Source organism: Lonchura striata, chromosome 3 (genome assembly GCF_046129695.1).
Source record: "Lonchura striata isolate bLonStr1 chromosome 3, bLonStr1.mat, whole genome shotgun sequence".
Classification (NCBI taxonomy): Eukaryota; Metazoa; Chordata; class Aves; order Passeriformes; family Estrildidae; genus Lonchura; species Lonchura striata.
Genome location: NC_134605.1, coordinates 71349330 through 71365406, shown reverse-complemented (window position 1 = coordinate 71365406; position 16077 = coordinate 71349330). Strand labels below are relative to the sequence as shown.

General features: G+C 43.1%; 1 protein-coding gene across 1 annotated transcript in view; it reads left to right on the top strand.

Annotated features, from left to right (window-relative positions):
* LIN28B (lin-28 RNA binding posttranscriptional regulator B) overlaps positions 1 to 13282 on the top strand; it is a gene marked incomplete at its 5' end in the record, with an annotated part of 78856 nt that extends 65574 nt beyond the window's left edge. Inside the window, one exon of the mRNA XM_021553804.3 lies at positions 12223 to 13282. Coding sequence (XP_021409479.2) covers positions 12223 to 12589 — 367 coding nt within the window. The remainder of the gene's footprint in view (positions 1 to 12222) is intronic.
* Positions 13283 to 16077: the final 2795 nt, after the last annotated feature.

Sequence of the window (16077 nt, the reverse complement as noted above, 5' to 3'; positions counted from 1 at the left end):
CTAAGGAGGAGAACCAAAGGATCTTGATTGGGAGCAAAGTCCTTTAAGGTTTTCAAGAGTGAGATTGGTTTAATAAATGATTTGTTCCTGGAAGTATCCAGGAGTATTGTAGGAAGTTACAGATTTCTAAAGGCCCAGTCCCTTGTCTTCTATGGCTAACATTGTTCAGATGTGATTATTTCCAAGCTTTCACGAAAGGTTCCTAAAGCTCATTTGGTTCCTAGATTTGATATTTAGGTGCTGCCAAGAGACTCAAATGCCAAATTTAACTTGCTGTCTGTGTCTTGTGTCAGCTGGGTTTTTTACTGGACAGCAGCAACTCTGTGCTCCAGTTCTTACAGCTGAGTCCCTCAGGAATTACCAAGTTGGCTTCAGAGTTCTCCTCTTCACTTGTATGGGTCCAGCTAGTGAGCACACTTCTAACCTACTCAAAAGGTCCCCAGTTCACCACATACCTCCCCCAGTGTGAAAGACAAGTTTGGATGCAAAATTTCCCTCCATCAGAAAGTTGCTGTAATCTTCAGATAGTTGTTCAGGCTTTTGAAGGAGGATTAGTAGGTTGTAGATATGACACCCGGGTTTCTCATCTTCATTCTCTGGGGAGAATGTAATGCAAGAGCATTACACCCAATGATGGAAGCAGCAGAAGATATGGGGGAGACTGTACCTGATGAGGACAGGCAGTGATGGAGACTCTGAAATTCCATCAGGTGCAGAGGGTGAAGAGTTCAGCTACAAAGCAGCTCCTGAGACTGGTGGTTTGGTTTTTCCAGTGGTGCAGTGATACAGATCTCAAACACTGACACCCAGTATGATTTGTTATTGTGCTCACTAAGGATTGTGGCACCCATGTGCCACCCCTCAGGAGCAGCTGTGAGAAAGGACACTGCCACTGGAGGACACCGGCTGGATGGGAGGGGCCCTGCTCCAGCCTGATGCTGAGAAGCTGTGCTCCCTCACACTGCCTGCCAGTGAGCTCCCTCCTCCCTCAAACACTGAGTGAATGAATGAAAAAAAATAATAAATTTGGTTTGCTGTCCAGCTGTGAGTTCAAACCTGCTGCCCTAGCTGTGATATTTTAAGGTCTTGTGGCAGAAGGATACTCTCAATTTTTCCTGCAGTAGGTCTGTCACTAGAATAATTAACAGCTCAATGAATAGTAAGTATTGTCTCCATAACCTTGTAGCAGTATGGTAAATAATCATTAAAGCAGGAAAAAACTCAAGTTTCAGTCAGGGCTAATGAAGTCCTATGGATTTGACATGTTATATATTCCATTCCTAGCCCCTGCAATATGTCACAGTCACCTTTCTGTGTCTTCTAACGTGCCCCAGAGTCTGGGATCTGAGGAGAGCAGACAGGCTACCAGCATAACTGAGTAATCCTCTATTTTACTGGAAGTCAGGATTTTCCTTCCTGTGGCCTTTGCACACTTCACTGAGTGACTGCAGAGACACACATGCCTTTTCCCACCCCAACCAGTGGTCTTCATGTATCACTAGCAACTTGTGGGCTTGCATTAAAACATGTTGCCCTTTCTGCCTCTGTGCACTTCCACTCTTAATGGACAGTGTTCCTGCCCTGCACAGTGAGTGCTAGTGGATAACTGGAGGGCTGTTTCAGATATAAATGAATTGTTAAATCACAGACATGATGCTGGTGTTAATTGTTCCTCTGGTTTGTGACTGCTTTCAAAATTGTAAATTCAGGGCTTACGTAGTTGAAACTGTGGCTTGGGTGTGAATTTCTGATCAAAACTACAGGAAGTTTGTTGTGCTGTGTTCAGTGAGCATATCCACTGTGTTTCCCTGTGGCAGCTTTACTCAATGTCCACCTTGTAATCTATTCTTCCCCTGCCATGATCACAACTGGGCTGCTCTTATCTGAATTGTGCTTTGCTTTTCAAACATAAATATAAATATCCTATATCCTATAAATATCCTTATTTTTGAGATAATTCATTCTTTCTTAGGCTGAAAGGCTGAGCAAAAATGGGCAGAAGACATATCACTCTTCTACTCTTGCCACAGTTCTTTGGTTTTCTTTGTGATTTATGTTGTGTTCTGCTTTCAAATGTTACATCAACCAGCAAACACAGATTTACAGGTGGAACGAAGGAACTTCAGCCTACATTGCTCTGTGGCCTCACAGCTTGTATCTGCCTGACCTCTGCAACCAGCCTTGGCTACTGCAGTGCAACTTTTCAGAATCCACAGTGGGGAATTTTCTGTGTTACATTATTAAAGATATCAAAAAATACGATCAGTGAAGTCATCAAAATTGCTCTGGATCTACACCCTTGTGACTGTGATCAGAACTGAGACCATTAAGATGCTCTGTTTCTGGGAACTAGCAATATTTAGGAAAACTTTTATTAACTTCATTGCTATAATTTTACGGCAGTGATATCACTTAATCTACATAATCCCAACCAAGAGGATAAAGTGATCTAGTTTACCACGTATAGGGAAACTGTTTATGTTTTGTTATTTTTAACTGTACACAGAATTAACAAAATTCAGAGAAATCAGTATTAAACATGTGCACGAGATTTACCATCCTGAGGCCAAACAAGGAAAAAGGAAACATGAAGTTCTCAATTAACAATAATTTTTATATGCATAAATGTGCTTTTTATTCTTATGTACACAATTAATAGTGAGAATTAACAATGAGGAGAAACCTGGTTGTGAAATACGGCAGAATAGTAGAAAATGGCATTATTTCTGTTTTAATGCTCAGAGATCAGGCAGTGTGAGACCAGAATACCTGCCTCAGGTGGGAATTAGAAGCTTTAACATATAAGGCTTAATCCTGTTGCAGCCAAAATCCTCTTTTCACGCTTTACTGTTGCTTGCGCATTTTAATGTGAAAGTTACAAAATCTTTTTTTTTTCGAGATACTGAAAGCCTCTTAAAAATGCATTACAGAAAATGCTCAGCCCATCCATTTAGTAATAATGTCAATATATGAAGCTAGTCCATTTTAGACATCTTAAGGTGCAAGTTCAGAAAAGTGAATAAGGTGGCTGCTGCTTCCTTTCTCAGTCAGTGCAATCAGAGTGATGTGGATTTTCCTTACTGTTAAAGTGTGGCTATAGAGCGTCTGAATTTTTTAATTGTTCTTGTGGGTATTGAATGTGTGAATTTACAGATGCTATTTCAAGCAAAACCAAGCACCATGTTTGATGCCCTTTTGTTCCACATGTGATTCATGTGACATGACTTTATCAGTGCCATTAGCTCTGGAAAGAACCCCTATAGAGATAGCTGGCGTGGTCTCCTTATAGAGAGTGTGTCATGGAGACAGTAACCATCCTTTTGCTTCTGAAGAGTGAAATAAAAACATGAGCTGCTGGTTAAATCCTGCAATCCTTAACACTCGTGAAGCCTGTATTCATGTAAGTCATCTAATTCAGTGTATGTAACAGGAGAATTCATTTCAAGGCTAGCACCTAAGTCAGTCCATACTTCTGTCACCAGATATTTCTGAAACTCTGTCTGTGAAACTGATTTATATGAGGTATCTAAAGTCCCACCACTCATAACTGGTATTATATAGTTCATATAGGTTATGAACTTCCAGAACAACCTTCTTCCTCCTCTTTCTCTACCATGGCTTGCTTCAGTGCTCCAGCCTACTGCCAGGATGCCATTTGCTGTTTCCTGCTGTTGTGAGTTGGCGTCACTTGTACTTGCCCTATTTGTTGTATTTGCCGCTAATATTAGTGATGAAATAAGGAACAAAATAGAAAAGGCAGTTTTTTACAACTGATTCCCTACTGCCTTTTTATCTCATCTGTGGATTAACTGATCAGTGGATGTGGAAACCCTGGAACCAGCTCTGCTGAGAGGCAGATAAGGTCAGGCATGCCTCTTAGCTCATGACCAGCACCTCACTGACCCAGAAAAGACTTGAGCCGGTTTTATGCAGCGTGCATCCTTATCCACATGGCCAGGAGGCTCAAGCCACCTCCGTGAAAAGCTTCTAGTGTTACTGGGCTAGGCTTCTGTAAACAGGGGCACGGAGCAGTGCTTTCAGACACAGGCAGCCGAGCTCTGCTCAGCTCTGGCCACCCCCGCGCCCGCCCAGCGCCGCGCCCCAGCTGGCTCTGGCAGAGCGCTGCAGACATGGGTGCACATTGCAGCAGCATTGCCCAGAGCAGAGCCCAGACAGCCTTTCCACCAGCAGCAACTGTGGAAAATACGTACTTTTAAAAAAATTACTGCATACAGAGCTGTTCTTGTTGAAAAACTCTGTTCTTTTATTATTCCCAGAGAAATTAATGCTTACAAGGGAAATTTGTGGTTGAGAGTATTTGTGTGTGTGGTTTCACAGTGCAAAACAATTAACTGTAGTAGACTTACTTGAAATACTTTCATGTTTGAAATGTGTTATATATGTCTGTTTAAAACATAACTTCCTTAAACCATATCTGATTTTGTATCTGCTTTATCTGAATGGGTTAAAGCCATTAAAATATACACATTCTTTCCATGCTATATTGATACTATAGGAGCAAAACCATCTTTCATGTTAGTTAGAAACAAAACTTCACCTTGTAAATTGTTATTTCAGGACTTTTTAGCTCTTAATATAAAGAAAACCCTTTGTTGTAATAAATGAAAATGCGTCCAAGTAATTCCTCCACAAAGATGCATTTCCTAAGGATTTTTATGTGATTGTGTGAAAAATAATTTTCCTCCATGCCTGTAAAGGCAGCTAAGTGGATGGTAGAGATAAGGTTTTATGTAAAAGAAGAATGGAAACAATGTTGTTGAAGTTATTTTTTAAGATCTGCTTTCTCTGTAGTCCTTTCCATTTTTGTGGAGAAAAAGCTGCATTTTGTGCTTTTTGGACCACCTTTCTGTTTCATTGTTGTTCTTGGTTGTAAAAAAACCAAAACAAACCCCCATCACCTTCAGTAAAATTGTATTAGCAGATTTTAAACAATTTTATTTCCTCATGAACTTAAGATGAATTGTATTCTGACAGGCCTGATTTATCAGGCAAATGCCTCACGTTGTTTGTCAGCTTCTTTGTTGGGGGGAAGGGGGAGGGGAAACCCGAGCAACAAAAGACCGTAACCTATTGATATTACTTCTGTGATACACTGGGGAAAATAGATTGATTTAGAACTAACCACAGAAAACTAGTCGATCTGATGAGTTTACAGCAGAGCATTTTTATTTATTTATTTGTAACAAGAGTAAACATCATCAATATTCTACCCTGTGTTATTGGAAGCTTCGCAGACAGTGTGGGTTTGTGTCAGTGTGTTGGGCCTATCTGTAAAATGAAAGAAGGAAAGAAGGCAAGCTTAAAAAAATGGAGGGACCTTGTTTCTCTCACAAAATTGAAAGTCTTGGATCTCTGGTACATTATCATGAGTTGTAGGATTCACAGGATGAATAGATGGATAAGCATTTTTATTGTATTTCATCATTTTTTCTTCAAAAGGTTATCTTTTTTTAAAAATTATATTTCTGTTAAATATCTCAAAAAGCTAGTAAAGCACAGGAAATTTCCTAACTGAATTTCACTGAAGAATGCCAGCCTGCAATTAACTTTCCCAGCATGTCGCCTCTGCATAGTGTTTTGCATGAACGAAAAGTTCAGGGTAGCAAATACTCCCATGACCAACCCAAACCTAAATATGGCACCAGTGTGCCATTTTCTGCATTGATAATATGCTATTTTACAACATTCTTGATTAAAAATACTTACAGTTTTAAAATTAAACTGATTTTTTTTTCCCATTGATTAGTAAATGTGGGTGCCAATGAGGTTTTCTGCCTCATTGTCAGCCTGCTTGATGGACAAGCCATAAATGCTCTGATGAAGGTGGTAAATACTCCTTTCTCTAGTTTATTTAACAAGATAATTTCACTTGACCTTACTTATTATTTCAGTATGCACTACTTTTAATTCTAATACCTGTTAAGAGAGTTTTCAAAGTTAGCTGTGTTCTCTCCTGCATTTAGCTACAGCTTAAGAATTAAAGGTTGATAACCAGAATGGTGTAAACCCCATCAATGCATGTGTGAGCAGAAACATCCCGTCTATTTCCCTGTCAGAGGGCACGAGCAGAGAGTACATTCCACTCATCTTTATGTCTGTCTCCTTAGCTCACCAAAATGCTTTGAGTTGAAAGGAACCTTAAAGACCATGTAGTTCCAACCTCCCCTGCCATGGGCAGGGGCACCTTCCACTAGACCAGGTTGTTCAGAGCCCCATTCAACCTGGCTTTTCAAGCTGCAACAAAGACAACTTGAAATTAACAGGTCCTCGATAGTCCAGAAGATCCTTTCTGAGAATCCTACAACACCTGCTGAGGTGTTGGAAGTTTCTCATTTGTCTAAGGTGGTGCCTGAGCAAGCACCCTGAGCTTTTTCAAGTGTCACATTCAGGTAGTGAGAAGCATCCCTTTGCAGTATTTCATGGCATTATTTTCAAGACAAGTCACTGAAGCCTTAAACAGTGGAAATGTTAGTTATGTCTCAGACCCATTTTTCTGTTAGATCATGGATAGTTTAACATCCCTTTACAGCCATTTACTAAATAGAATAATTTAAATGATCTGCTGCCTGTTCCATCTTGCCTTTCTTTAGTTATGTTGTGAAAGTAATGGCTGAAAAGGACAGCACATTTAGGTACAATTTTAAACATTTCCTTTGTGCTTTAACTGCACAGTTCCATTCAGTGTATTGTAACAGCATCTCACATGCACACACTGCCAGAATTCCATTTTTCATTAATGTTGCAAGATAGAGTATTGTTAGCCAAGAATAATTTTTTTGTAGTCTAATAGCATTCAGAAAGGAATAACAAAAGAGGAATTGGTGTGGGGTATATCCTGGTGAATTATTTTAGTCTTCCTCTGACTTCCCCCTTATTTTAGTCTTCCTCTGTACCCCCTTCCCTCCCTTTCCTATCCCTGTTAGATGTTAACCCCTTACTCCCTGCTCCCCCTCCCCCAAGTCAGTCCCTAGGGTAATTTTACAGTTTTTTTCTCTCAACAGATAACAGTCTGGGGTTACAAACATTTTTCTCTACTTGCCATATATATTGGATTATCATCTAAATTATGTTATAAAATAACTCAAATAAGCAGGCAGTTGTGTTTACTCTAACTAGTACTGTTAAACCCATCTGAGTTGTTACTGTGGGAAACATATTTGCAAGGCAAGGGTATTATTGTTTTAAAAGTTTAGGGCTAGGGTGTGCTTCCTGAGTAGGAGTATCTGTTTGCTGGAACAAGGAAAAAAGACTAAAGACTAGATGGTATTATTTGATTGTGAAATTGAGTACTTCTAATCATTTTCAGTCATCAGCAATTAATACAGCATATTTTATGTTGGAATCTGTATGCTTTTTCATACAGATTCATGTATTCTTCTTCATTCATGTTTCCTTTAATATGTATTGTTTTATGCAATCACAAATCCATAGTGAAGGAGAATTTTGGAGGTTTTCTTAACCTTGCTATATGCTCTCTTCTTTCTTCATTAGTAGGTATTATTGTTACATTTTTTTGAGAGTATTGAAACATAATGCTAGACAAGTTCCTCAAGGTGTTCCTCTGTTAAGATATTCATCTTTTTTATATTAAAAAAATCACCCTGATTCACCTTCCTGTCAGTGCTATAGAGAAGAAAGGATTTCCCATTAGGCTAATTGCCATCTCTTTATATTTTTGAGCCTGAAGCTAGCTAGCAAATTATAGAAGCCTACTGTGAGAAAGACAATCCTATTTTAACAAATCTTCTTAATTTTGTCCTTTGTAAATGCTGATTCTGTTATAATTGCACATTTAAAGGCTTTTTGTGTTTTATTATCTCACAGTAGAATTTACATATAAACTTTTATTTAAGGTAACATACATTGTTTCCGTGGTGCTTCGGAAGAGAAGAGATACTTGCAATGGTTGCACTAATCTAGAGTTCCTGAGAGCAGAATTGAATGAGAATTGGTCAGTTTTCACTGCAGGAGTCAGCTTGTGTATTGTTCTGTATATGTATGTAGGTGGAGAGTGAATGTGTGAGCTCCCATGTGCACATCGTGCTCTCAGCTTTCGTGATGTTGTAGCAGAAGTACACGCAGCAGAGAGGAGCAAGGGGCTGAAGCATCCAGCAGGAAAGAGTTAATGCCATACCTTAATGCCTGGGGATGATGCCATGCTGTCATTTGTGAGCTCCGAGGTGGCTGGCCACTTCCATTTTGGGATAAATCCCTTGGAAAGGGAAGGTGTTTCAGAGGAAGGTGTGATCTGTTCTCCTGGTAAGAGTGTTTGACAAGGAATGAATTAATAGCTAAAAGAACTGAATAAATATCACCCTCCTCTGTAAGTCCAGGCACACCCCGACTGGCACATATATACTCTAATGTGACACTTTACGCAGATGCTTGAATTGACTGGTAATGAAAAACATCCCCAAAAAACCAAATTGGAGTTTAATCACAACTGCTTCTGATAAGAGGGTTTTTTTTTCTTTTACAATGACATTTGAATGAAAATTTAAATAAATGCAAGGAATTACAATATTTTGCAAATAGAATATATTGATTGAGTATATATGCAAAGGGTGAGAGGGGCTGCTTGAGTGGAAGCAGGGGCCCTGACAGCAGGTTCTTTGCCAATTGGTGAGGTGAAATGGTCCACTGAATTGGATAACACGGAGCATACCATAGTGACTGATTAAATTGATTTGTCCATGGCTACTGCCTATCCCGCTATGGAGGCCCTTTACCCTATTTTCAGACTTTTTCTTTTTTTTTTTTTTAACTGTTCTAAATAGATGTGGTAAGGGAGAAATGTGCTGATTCATTCACAGCCATAAAATTCCATGTTCTGATTTAAGATAAAAAACACAGTTTCCAAAATGACTGCACACTCCTAGGCTATACTGTGTTATAATGCATTTATCTCAGGAACAAGTACACTGATAGAAACTGATGAAAAAGGTAATAATAAACATTATTCTTTAATATAACCTAAACTACAACCAGTACCACATCTGTGAATCCTTAGATGTATTTACTGGAAAGGGAAAAAGTAAAACACTTAAAGATTTTTAGTTGCTGCTGTTGTTTCATTTCTCTAATTGCAAGGCTTATTTCCTTACTATTTTTTTCCAGAAGATGTTTAGAAAGCTTGTGGTGGAAACAGTTGAATGCCAGTTAGGAAGACTGAATGCTGAACATACTGTCAAGTGGGGGTCACTAATTTGAAAATACTGCAATGATTTGGCAAACATAGTCAGAGGGATAGTGTTTAATAACTTGAATTTTTTTTTTTTTAACTATAGGAGAAAAAAGCTTTGTGTTTTGGTCTTAGATCAGGATGTTTGGATTTTACAATGTACTTAGTGTGTCATTTCCCTTTTTGTGCTAGAGAAATCAATACTAAGTGATAATAGGGCTGGTACATGTTATTTTCTTTGTGATTCAAGGGAAGCTCTGTTAGACTCTGTTCATGGGTTAGTCTGTAGTATATGCAGACAGAGTAGTGTAATCATAGTCTTCAAATTCCACTGAAAAATCACATCAAACTTCAGTGCAGTGGTGACATCAAAATGGAGCCAGTTCACCTAAAATATGTTATTGCAGTTGTAACAGTGCAGAGTTCATTGTACGGGGCTTGGTTTCTTATTCATTTTTAGGGAAGATACAACAATAAATCACAGTGATTTCTGGAAGGATAATGAAGTTCTGTTCATTATTTAACTTCTTTAAATTATTGGTCAGTCTTGTAGGACATGTTTGCATGCAGCATGCCCTGAGCAACTTGCGCTGTTTTTTCATTTGTCTGTGGAAATGAAGATACGGTTTTATCAATAACATTTCTTTGCAAGTTAAAGCAAATTCAGTAGATGAAACTCTGCCTGTACATAAACTTTGCTTGGATTAAACTTCTTGATGTTGTATAAACTAGTAGGGACACTACTAAATACTAGGTGAAATAGTCAAGCAGCGCTTTGTTACTTTTCAGGAATCTGAAAATGTAACATACCTTTATGTCGGCTTGATCTGGAGCACGTTGCAATATTTTATTCATAGTTACAGTTACAGGGTTTTTTTTAATCTTTATCTTCACAGACGTACGTATTCGTGAAATAATTGTTTTTAATTAGTTGGTTAAGGGAAAGCAAAAAGAAAAAAAAAATAGGTTTAGTTCTTTCCAGTAATGTTTGACTTATAAATGAAATGTCTATGCATTCAGTGCAAATTTTATAAAACAAAGAAACAGAAGCCATACAAAAGCAGCCAAAGTTGAAAACCCGGTGGTGCACATAAGGTCACCATGACAAAGGCGTGTAATTATTTCTTTGTGTCGTATGTTAGAATAATGTAATCCAATAACTGGTGTTCCTGGTGTGTGTTACAAAGGATTCAGTAAGGAATTGCTGGAGAGTTCTTCAGGACTCCCCTGGCTAACAAGGTTAAACAGAAGAGGTTTTGTGGGCTTCAGCCGTTTCTGAGGAGTGTGGGAGAAGCCGTGTCCGTGCGGCTGGAGGGGCCTCTCTGCATCCCCGCGCTCCCGGCAGCGCATCCCACGTACACACACACACAGGAACGCACACACACACACACACACAGGAACGCACACACACACACACACACAGGCACGCACACACACACACACACACAGGCACGCACACACACACACACACACAGGCACGCACACACACACACACACACCTTTACTGAGTTTATTTTGAATCGAACCCCTAAGTGCCACTACAGACCACGCGTCCCCACTGGCCCGGAGCCATTGCCCGCCGTGCCTGGGCTGAGCCAGAGGAGCCGAGGAGCCGGCGCTGGGCAGAGCCGGGCCATGGGGCAGAGCCGGGCCATGGGGCAGAACCGGGCCGTGGGGCAGAGCCGGGCCATGGGGCAGAACCGGGCCGTGGGGCAGAGCCGGACTCGGGACAGAGCCGGGCCGTGGGGCAGAGCCGGACCCGGGACAGAGCCGGGCCCGGGGCAGAGCCGGGCCGTGGGGCAGAGCCGGACCCGGGACAGAGCCGGACCCGGGACAGAGCCGGACTCGGGACAGAGCCGGGCCGTGGGGCAGAGCCGGACCCGGGACAGAGCCGGACCCGGGACAGAGCCGGACTCGGGACAGAGCCGGACCCGGGACAGAGCCGGGCCCGGGGCAGAGCCGGGCCAGGGACAGAGCCGGACCCGGGACAGAGCCGGGCCCGGGGCAGAGCCGGGCCAGGGACAGAGCCGGACCCGGGACAGAGCCGGGCCCGGGGCAGAGCCGGGCCGTGGGGCAGAGCCGGGCCCGGGGCAGAGCCGGGCCCGGGGCAGAGCCGGGCCAGGGACAGAGCCGGGCCATGGGGCAGAACCGGGCCGTGGGGCAGAGCCGGACTCGGGACAGAGCCGGGCCGTGGGGCAGAGCCGGACCCGGGACAGAGCCGGGCCCGGGACAGAGCCGGGCCCGGGGCAGAGCCGGGCCGTGGGGCAGAGCCGGACCCGGGACAGAGCCGGACTCGGGACAGAGCCGGGCCGTGGGGCAGAGCCGGGCCCGGGGCAGAGCGGACCCGGGACAGAGCCGGGCCGTGGGGCAGAGCCGGACCCGGGACAGAGCCGGACCCGGGGCAGAGCCGGACCCGGGACAGAGCCGGACCCGGGACAGAGCCGGACCCGGGACAGAGCCGGACCCGGGGCAGAGCCGGGCCAGGGGGCAGAGCCGGACTCGGGACAGAGCCGGGCCCGGGACAGAGCCGGACTCGGGACAGAGCCGGGCCCGGGGGCAGAGCCGGACTCGGGACAGAGCCGGGCCCGGGACAGAGCCGGGCCCGGGGCAGAGCCGGGCCGTGGGGCAGAGCCGGACCCGGGACAGAGCCGGACCCGGGGCAGAGCCGGACCCGGGACAGAGCCGGACCCGGGGCAGAGCCGGACCCGGGGCAGAGCCGGGCCCGGGGCAGAGCCGGACCCGGGACAGAGCCGGACCCGGGGCAGAGCCGGACCCGGGACAGAGCCAGTCGTGGCTCGTGGCGGGCGCCGCGCCCCTCCTCGCGCTGGGTGTCCCTGCTGCCCGCACCGCGTCCCTCGGTCCGGGTTCCGGCAGCGCCGGGCCGCAGCATCCCCGCTCGGCGGGACGCGGCTCGGGGCGAGCGGGGACACCGCGCGGCGATGGCTGGAGATCTGGTGCCCTCTAGTGGGGCCGGGCCCGCCGGAAACCTTAACTCCATCTCTGTCTCTGTTTGGTTTTAGATGCTACAACTGTGGTGGCCTCGACCACCACGCTAAAGAATGTAGTCTACCTCCGCAGCCAAAGAAGTGCCATTACTGTCAGAGCATCATGCACATGGTGGCTAACTGCCCCCATAAAACTGTCTCGCAGCCCACTAGTTCTCAGGGAAGACATGAAACCGAACCACAGCCTTCCACTTCTGCCTTCCTGAGAGAAGGGGGAGGAACGCACGGCTTCTCGTCTCCATCGTACTCTCAGGAAGGCAGGTCGGAGATCTCGGAGCGCTCGGCCAGGTCACCACAGGAAGTGTCATCCAGTAAGTTGTCTGCATCACCTGAAGAACCAAACAGAAAGGGGCCTTCTGTTCAAAAAAGGAAAAAAACTTAATGCATTTTTCATAATGTTCTGTTTTCTTTACCCTCTTGGGATGTCTACCTCATGCAAGTACAGGGGAAATAATTCATTATCAGTAGCTGACCTGGAATTTTAACTACTGTTGAGGAACTGTGAATGTTTTGTTGTTTTGTTGTTGTTTTGTTTTTTTGTTTTGTTTTTTTTTTTTTTTTTTTTTTTTGTTTGTTTGATAGACAAATCACTCCAAACAAAATATATCTGAGCAGGGTGCATTATGTTTTACTTTCCGTGTGTATGTGTTAGTATGCATGCGCGTGTGTGTGTGTGTGTGTGTATACATATCTATAAATATATTTTTTCCATCAGACAATTCTCTAGATCCCACCAGACATTACTGTGAAGCAAAAGTGACAGTACCCAATGTTCCTGAACTCATTCCTAGAACGTTTCAAAACGTGTTCAGAAAGCAAACAAGAAAACTCAATTTTCTCAAATTTCACTCAGAAACAAACCAAACCTGATAAACCACATAAAGAACTGAGATCAAGACTGTTACATCACTTGTAAACCAAAGGATATTTCATATTTTAAAGCTGCCATATGGTACTAAAGATACTAAGACATCCCCCGTACCATCAATTTGAATTACTTCCTTTTTCATCTCCAAAAAGTACCAAAACCCCTCCCATCCCCATGCCAGTGCAGGGCAGTTTATGACTCAAGATGACTCTCATTGCCACCACCCTTTGTTGGTGAGGGGTTTAAAGCTCCAGAAAAGACAATGAATGTGTAGTTTCTGGGATGGTTTCTCAAAACGTTTTGTTAAATTAATATGATTGTAACTGTAACTTAGATGTCTGTTGTGTAGGGGAGAATGTGTAAGTTGTTACCAAACAGACCCTTTTGAGTGGTGCCAGGATGCCATCCTGGTTAGCCATTTGTATACTGTGAACAATTAGGGTACCTTGGTGGCAGTAGTAGCCGCAGCAGCAGCAATTTCTCTTGGTCCCAAGTAGTGTCCCTCAATTTGAAGGGTCTTTGCCCTTATTTCCTGTTGAAATACCATGTGGAGAACTCCTTAGGGATTTTTATTGTTGTTGTCCTTTTGAGTTTTAAAGAAAACAAAATGCAAAGTTAATGAGATCCTGGGCTGAATAGTTCCTGAGACTAAAGGTTGATGGGCACTTGGGGTTGCTCAGCTAGCCTCCCTCGATGATGATACAGCATGGGTACAGACCAGCCTGAGGGAAGGGACCTGCAGATTTGCCAGGAGCCCTGGGCATCATCTCCTTCTTGTGAACTGGGGGCTGCAGCTGACCAGCCTTGGTCCAGAGTGCCCTAGGACCACACACTTCTGTGTGAAAGAGGAGGAAGATTGGTGGCCTCAGAGTGAGACTCCCCGGGCTGCGGGCCTTGCTCGGGGTTAATAGAGTTGGAGCCTATCAAAACTTCAAGTCGCTTTCCATTTGTAACTTTTGAATTACCAAGTCATACGTAAGATAACGTACTCTGACAAATCCCATTGTGGATGTAAGTTAATTAGAGAAACCTGTATAATCCTTAACATTGGCAATAAACACAGGCTGTTAAAGCTTGAAAGTGTCGGGTAGGTTTAAGCTCGGATAATCAAACTAAAGAAACAGCCTGCGTGAAAGGCTACAGCGAGCCGAAGTCTTACCGTGGTAACTCCTCTACAGCTGATGGTTGCAACAGGTATGCAGCTGGCTCAATGCGTGGCCTTTCCCCTTCCCACTTGTCCTGCCAGATGAGACTTTTACTGGTGCTGCTGCTGCTTCAGTGAACAGGTAGTCATCAAACTCCTCAGTGAAGGGCACAATTTTATTTTGTGTGAATTCCTTGCCAATGTTTGCAAGAATCTCAAGGTTTGTACTGAAGTTTTCAGTAATGCTAATGCAAAGCTTACCTTTGACGATATTGAATGTGATATATCTATAGAGAACATCCTTGCCTTATGTAAGGATAGTAAACTTATTTAAATTATGTAGACAAATCAAAGTGGCATTGCTTAACCTTCTAGTTGGTGTAAAAACCAGGTTAAACAGCAAAGATGCAAAACTTAGGTCACTTTGAAAATTTAAACCAAAGTTCCTTATAGAAATAGGCAACTGTGGATTTGAAAACTGGTCATTCCCTGTTTATATGTAAGAAGTTCAGAGCTGAGATAAAGAAATGTTTTCAACATGCAGATTTTTATTGGTGCTGTTTGAAATCACTGTGTGCACCAAAGTCAGACTGAACTGCTAAGAGCACATACCAAACCCTATCTTATTGTTGAAAGCTTAAGGTTTTATTTTTATATATTAGAATGTTATCACTGTTACATAACATACTCAGGACAAAGAACTTTGCTCAGGGAATATACCATGTAATGTTTTTTCTTTACAGAATAGTCTACAGACCTGCTTACTCAGAACAAACCAAATAGTCTTAGACCTTTTTATCTCTGTATAAGTATTGTGTACTGATATTAGTAACTACCTCTGAGTTGACGTAGACCTACGTTTCTGATAATCAGATCTCAGCGTTTTGTATTATAAGTTCCTGTGAAATGTTGAAGTGGTATTATGTACTGGTTGCTTATGTGAGCATTTGTGTCTTTATATTCACAGGGTGTGAGTTTTCAGAGATGCTGGGCAACCACAGCTCCCACTGACTTCCAGTCGGAGTTACTGGTGCTTGGCTTTTCTAGGAGGGGAGGGATAGGGGATGGGGGTGGAGGGGGACGAATAAAAACACAAAAGCATCAAGCCCACTTTGTTTACATAGGTGACAATAAAATTATTATTCTGTTTACAGCAAAAGGCTACCTCATATCTACTGCATGAATACATCTTTGTGCTGCTGTGGCCTTAAAGGTGGCTGTTGATCTATGGTACATACTTTTAATCTGTACTAAATATGTTACTGTTAGTTCACCATTGTAGACGTTATGGTAAATACTTGTTTAAGAGGAAGCATCCATTTGACATTACAAGACTTTTCCAAACATTTCTTTAAAAGTTTTTATTTTTCTGTCCAAAGGATTATGGACACCATTCACGGGAATAAATTCCGCTCCAGAAGAGATAAAAATGTACATGCCTAAGTTAAACATATAGCAGCATAAGCTGCAGCAGGTAACAACTTAGCACTGGGCTGCAGTAGGAAAAAAAAAATATAGTTATACTTCTTCAATTGGCTGCTCCAAATAAGCAAAGAACCTTTTAAAGGAGGAGGCACAGACTGAGTTTGGGATTCTTCCTTCATGCTTAAGGACGAAATTAATATTTGGCAGCATTTGCTCAGGCTAGATTTCCCCCTATTCACCAGCCTGTCCTTGCCAGAGCTCTCCACAATAAAACTCGTTTGAGTAGAAATAGTTCAAATATCTGCTCAGACAGATGTATTTTTCTCCTAACAATAGTGGAGATAAGGTTAAACCTGAAGCAAGAATCTCCATCCCTCCTCTCCCCCACCCCCAAATGCTCAATGTGATTTAATTGTAAGGGACATTGTGAGAT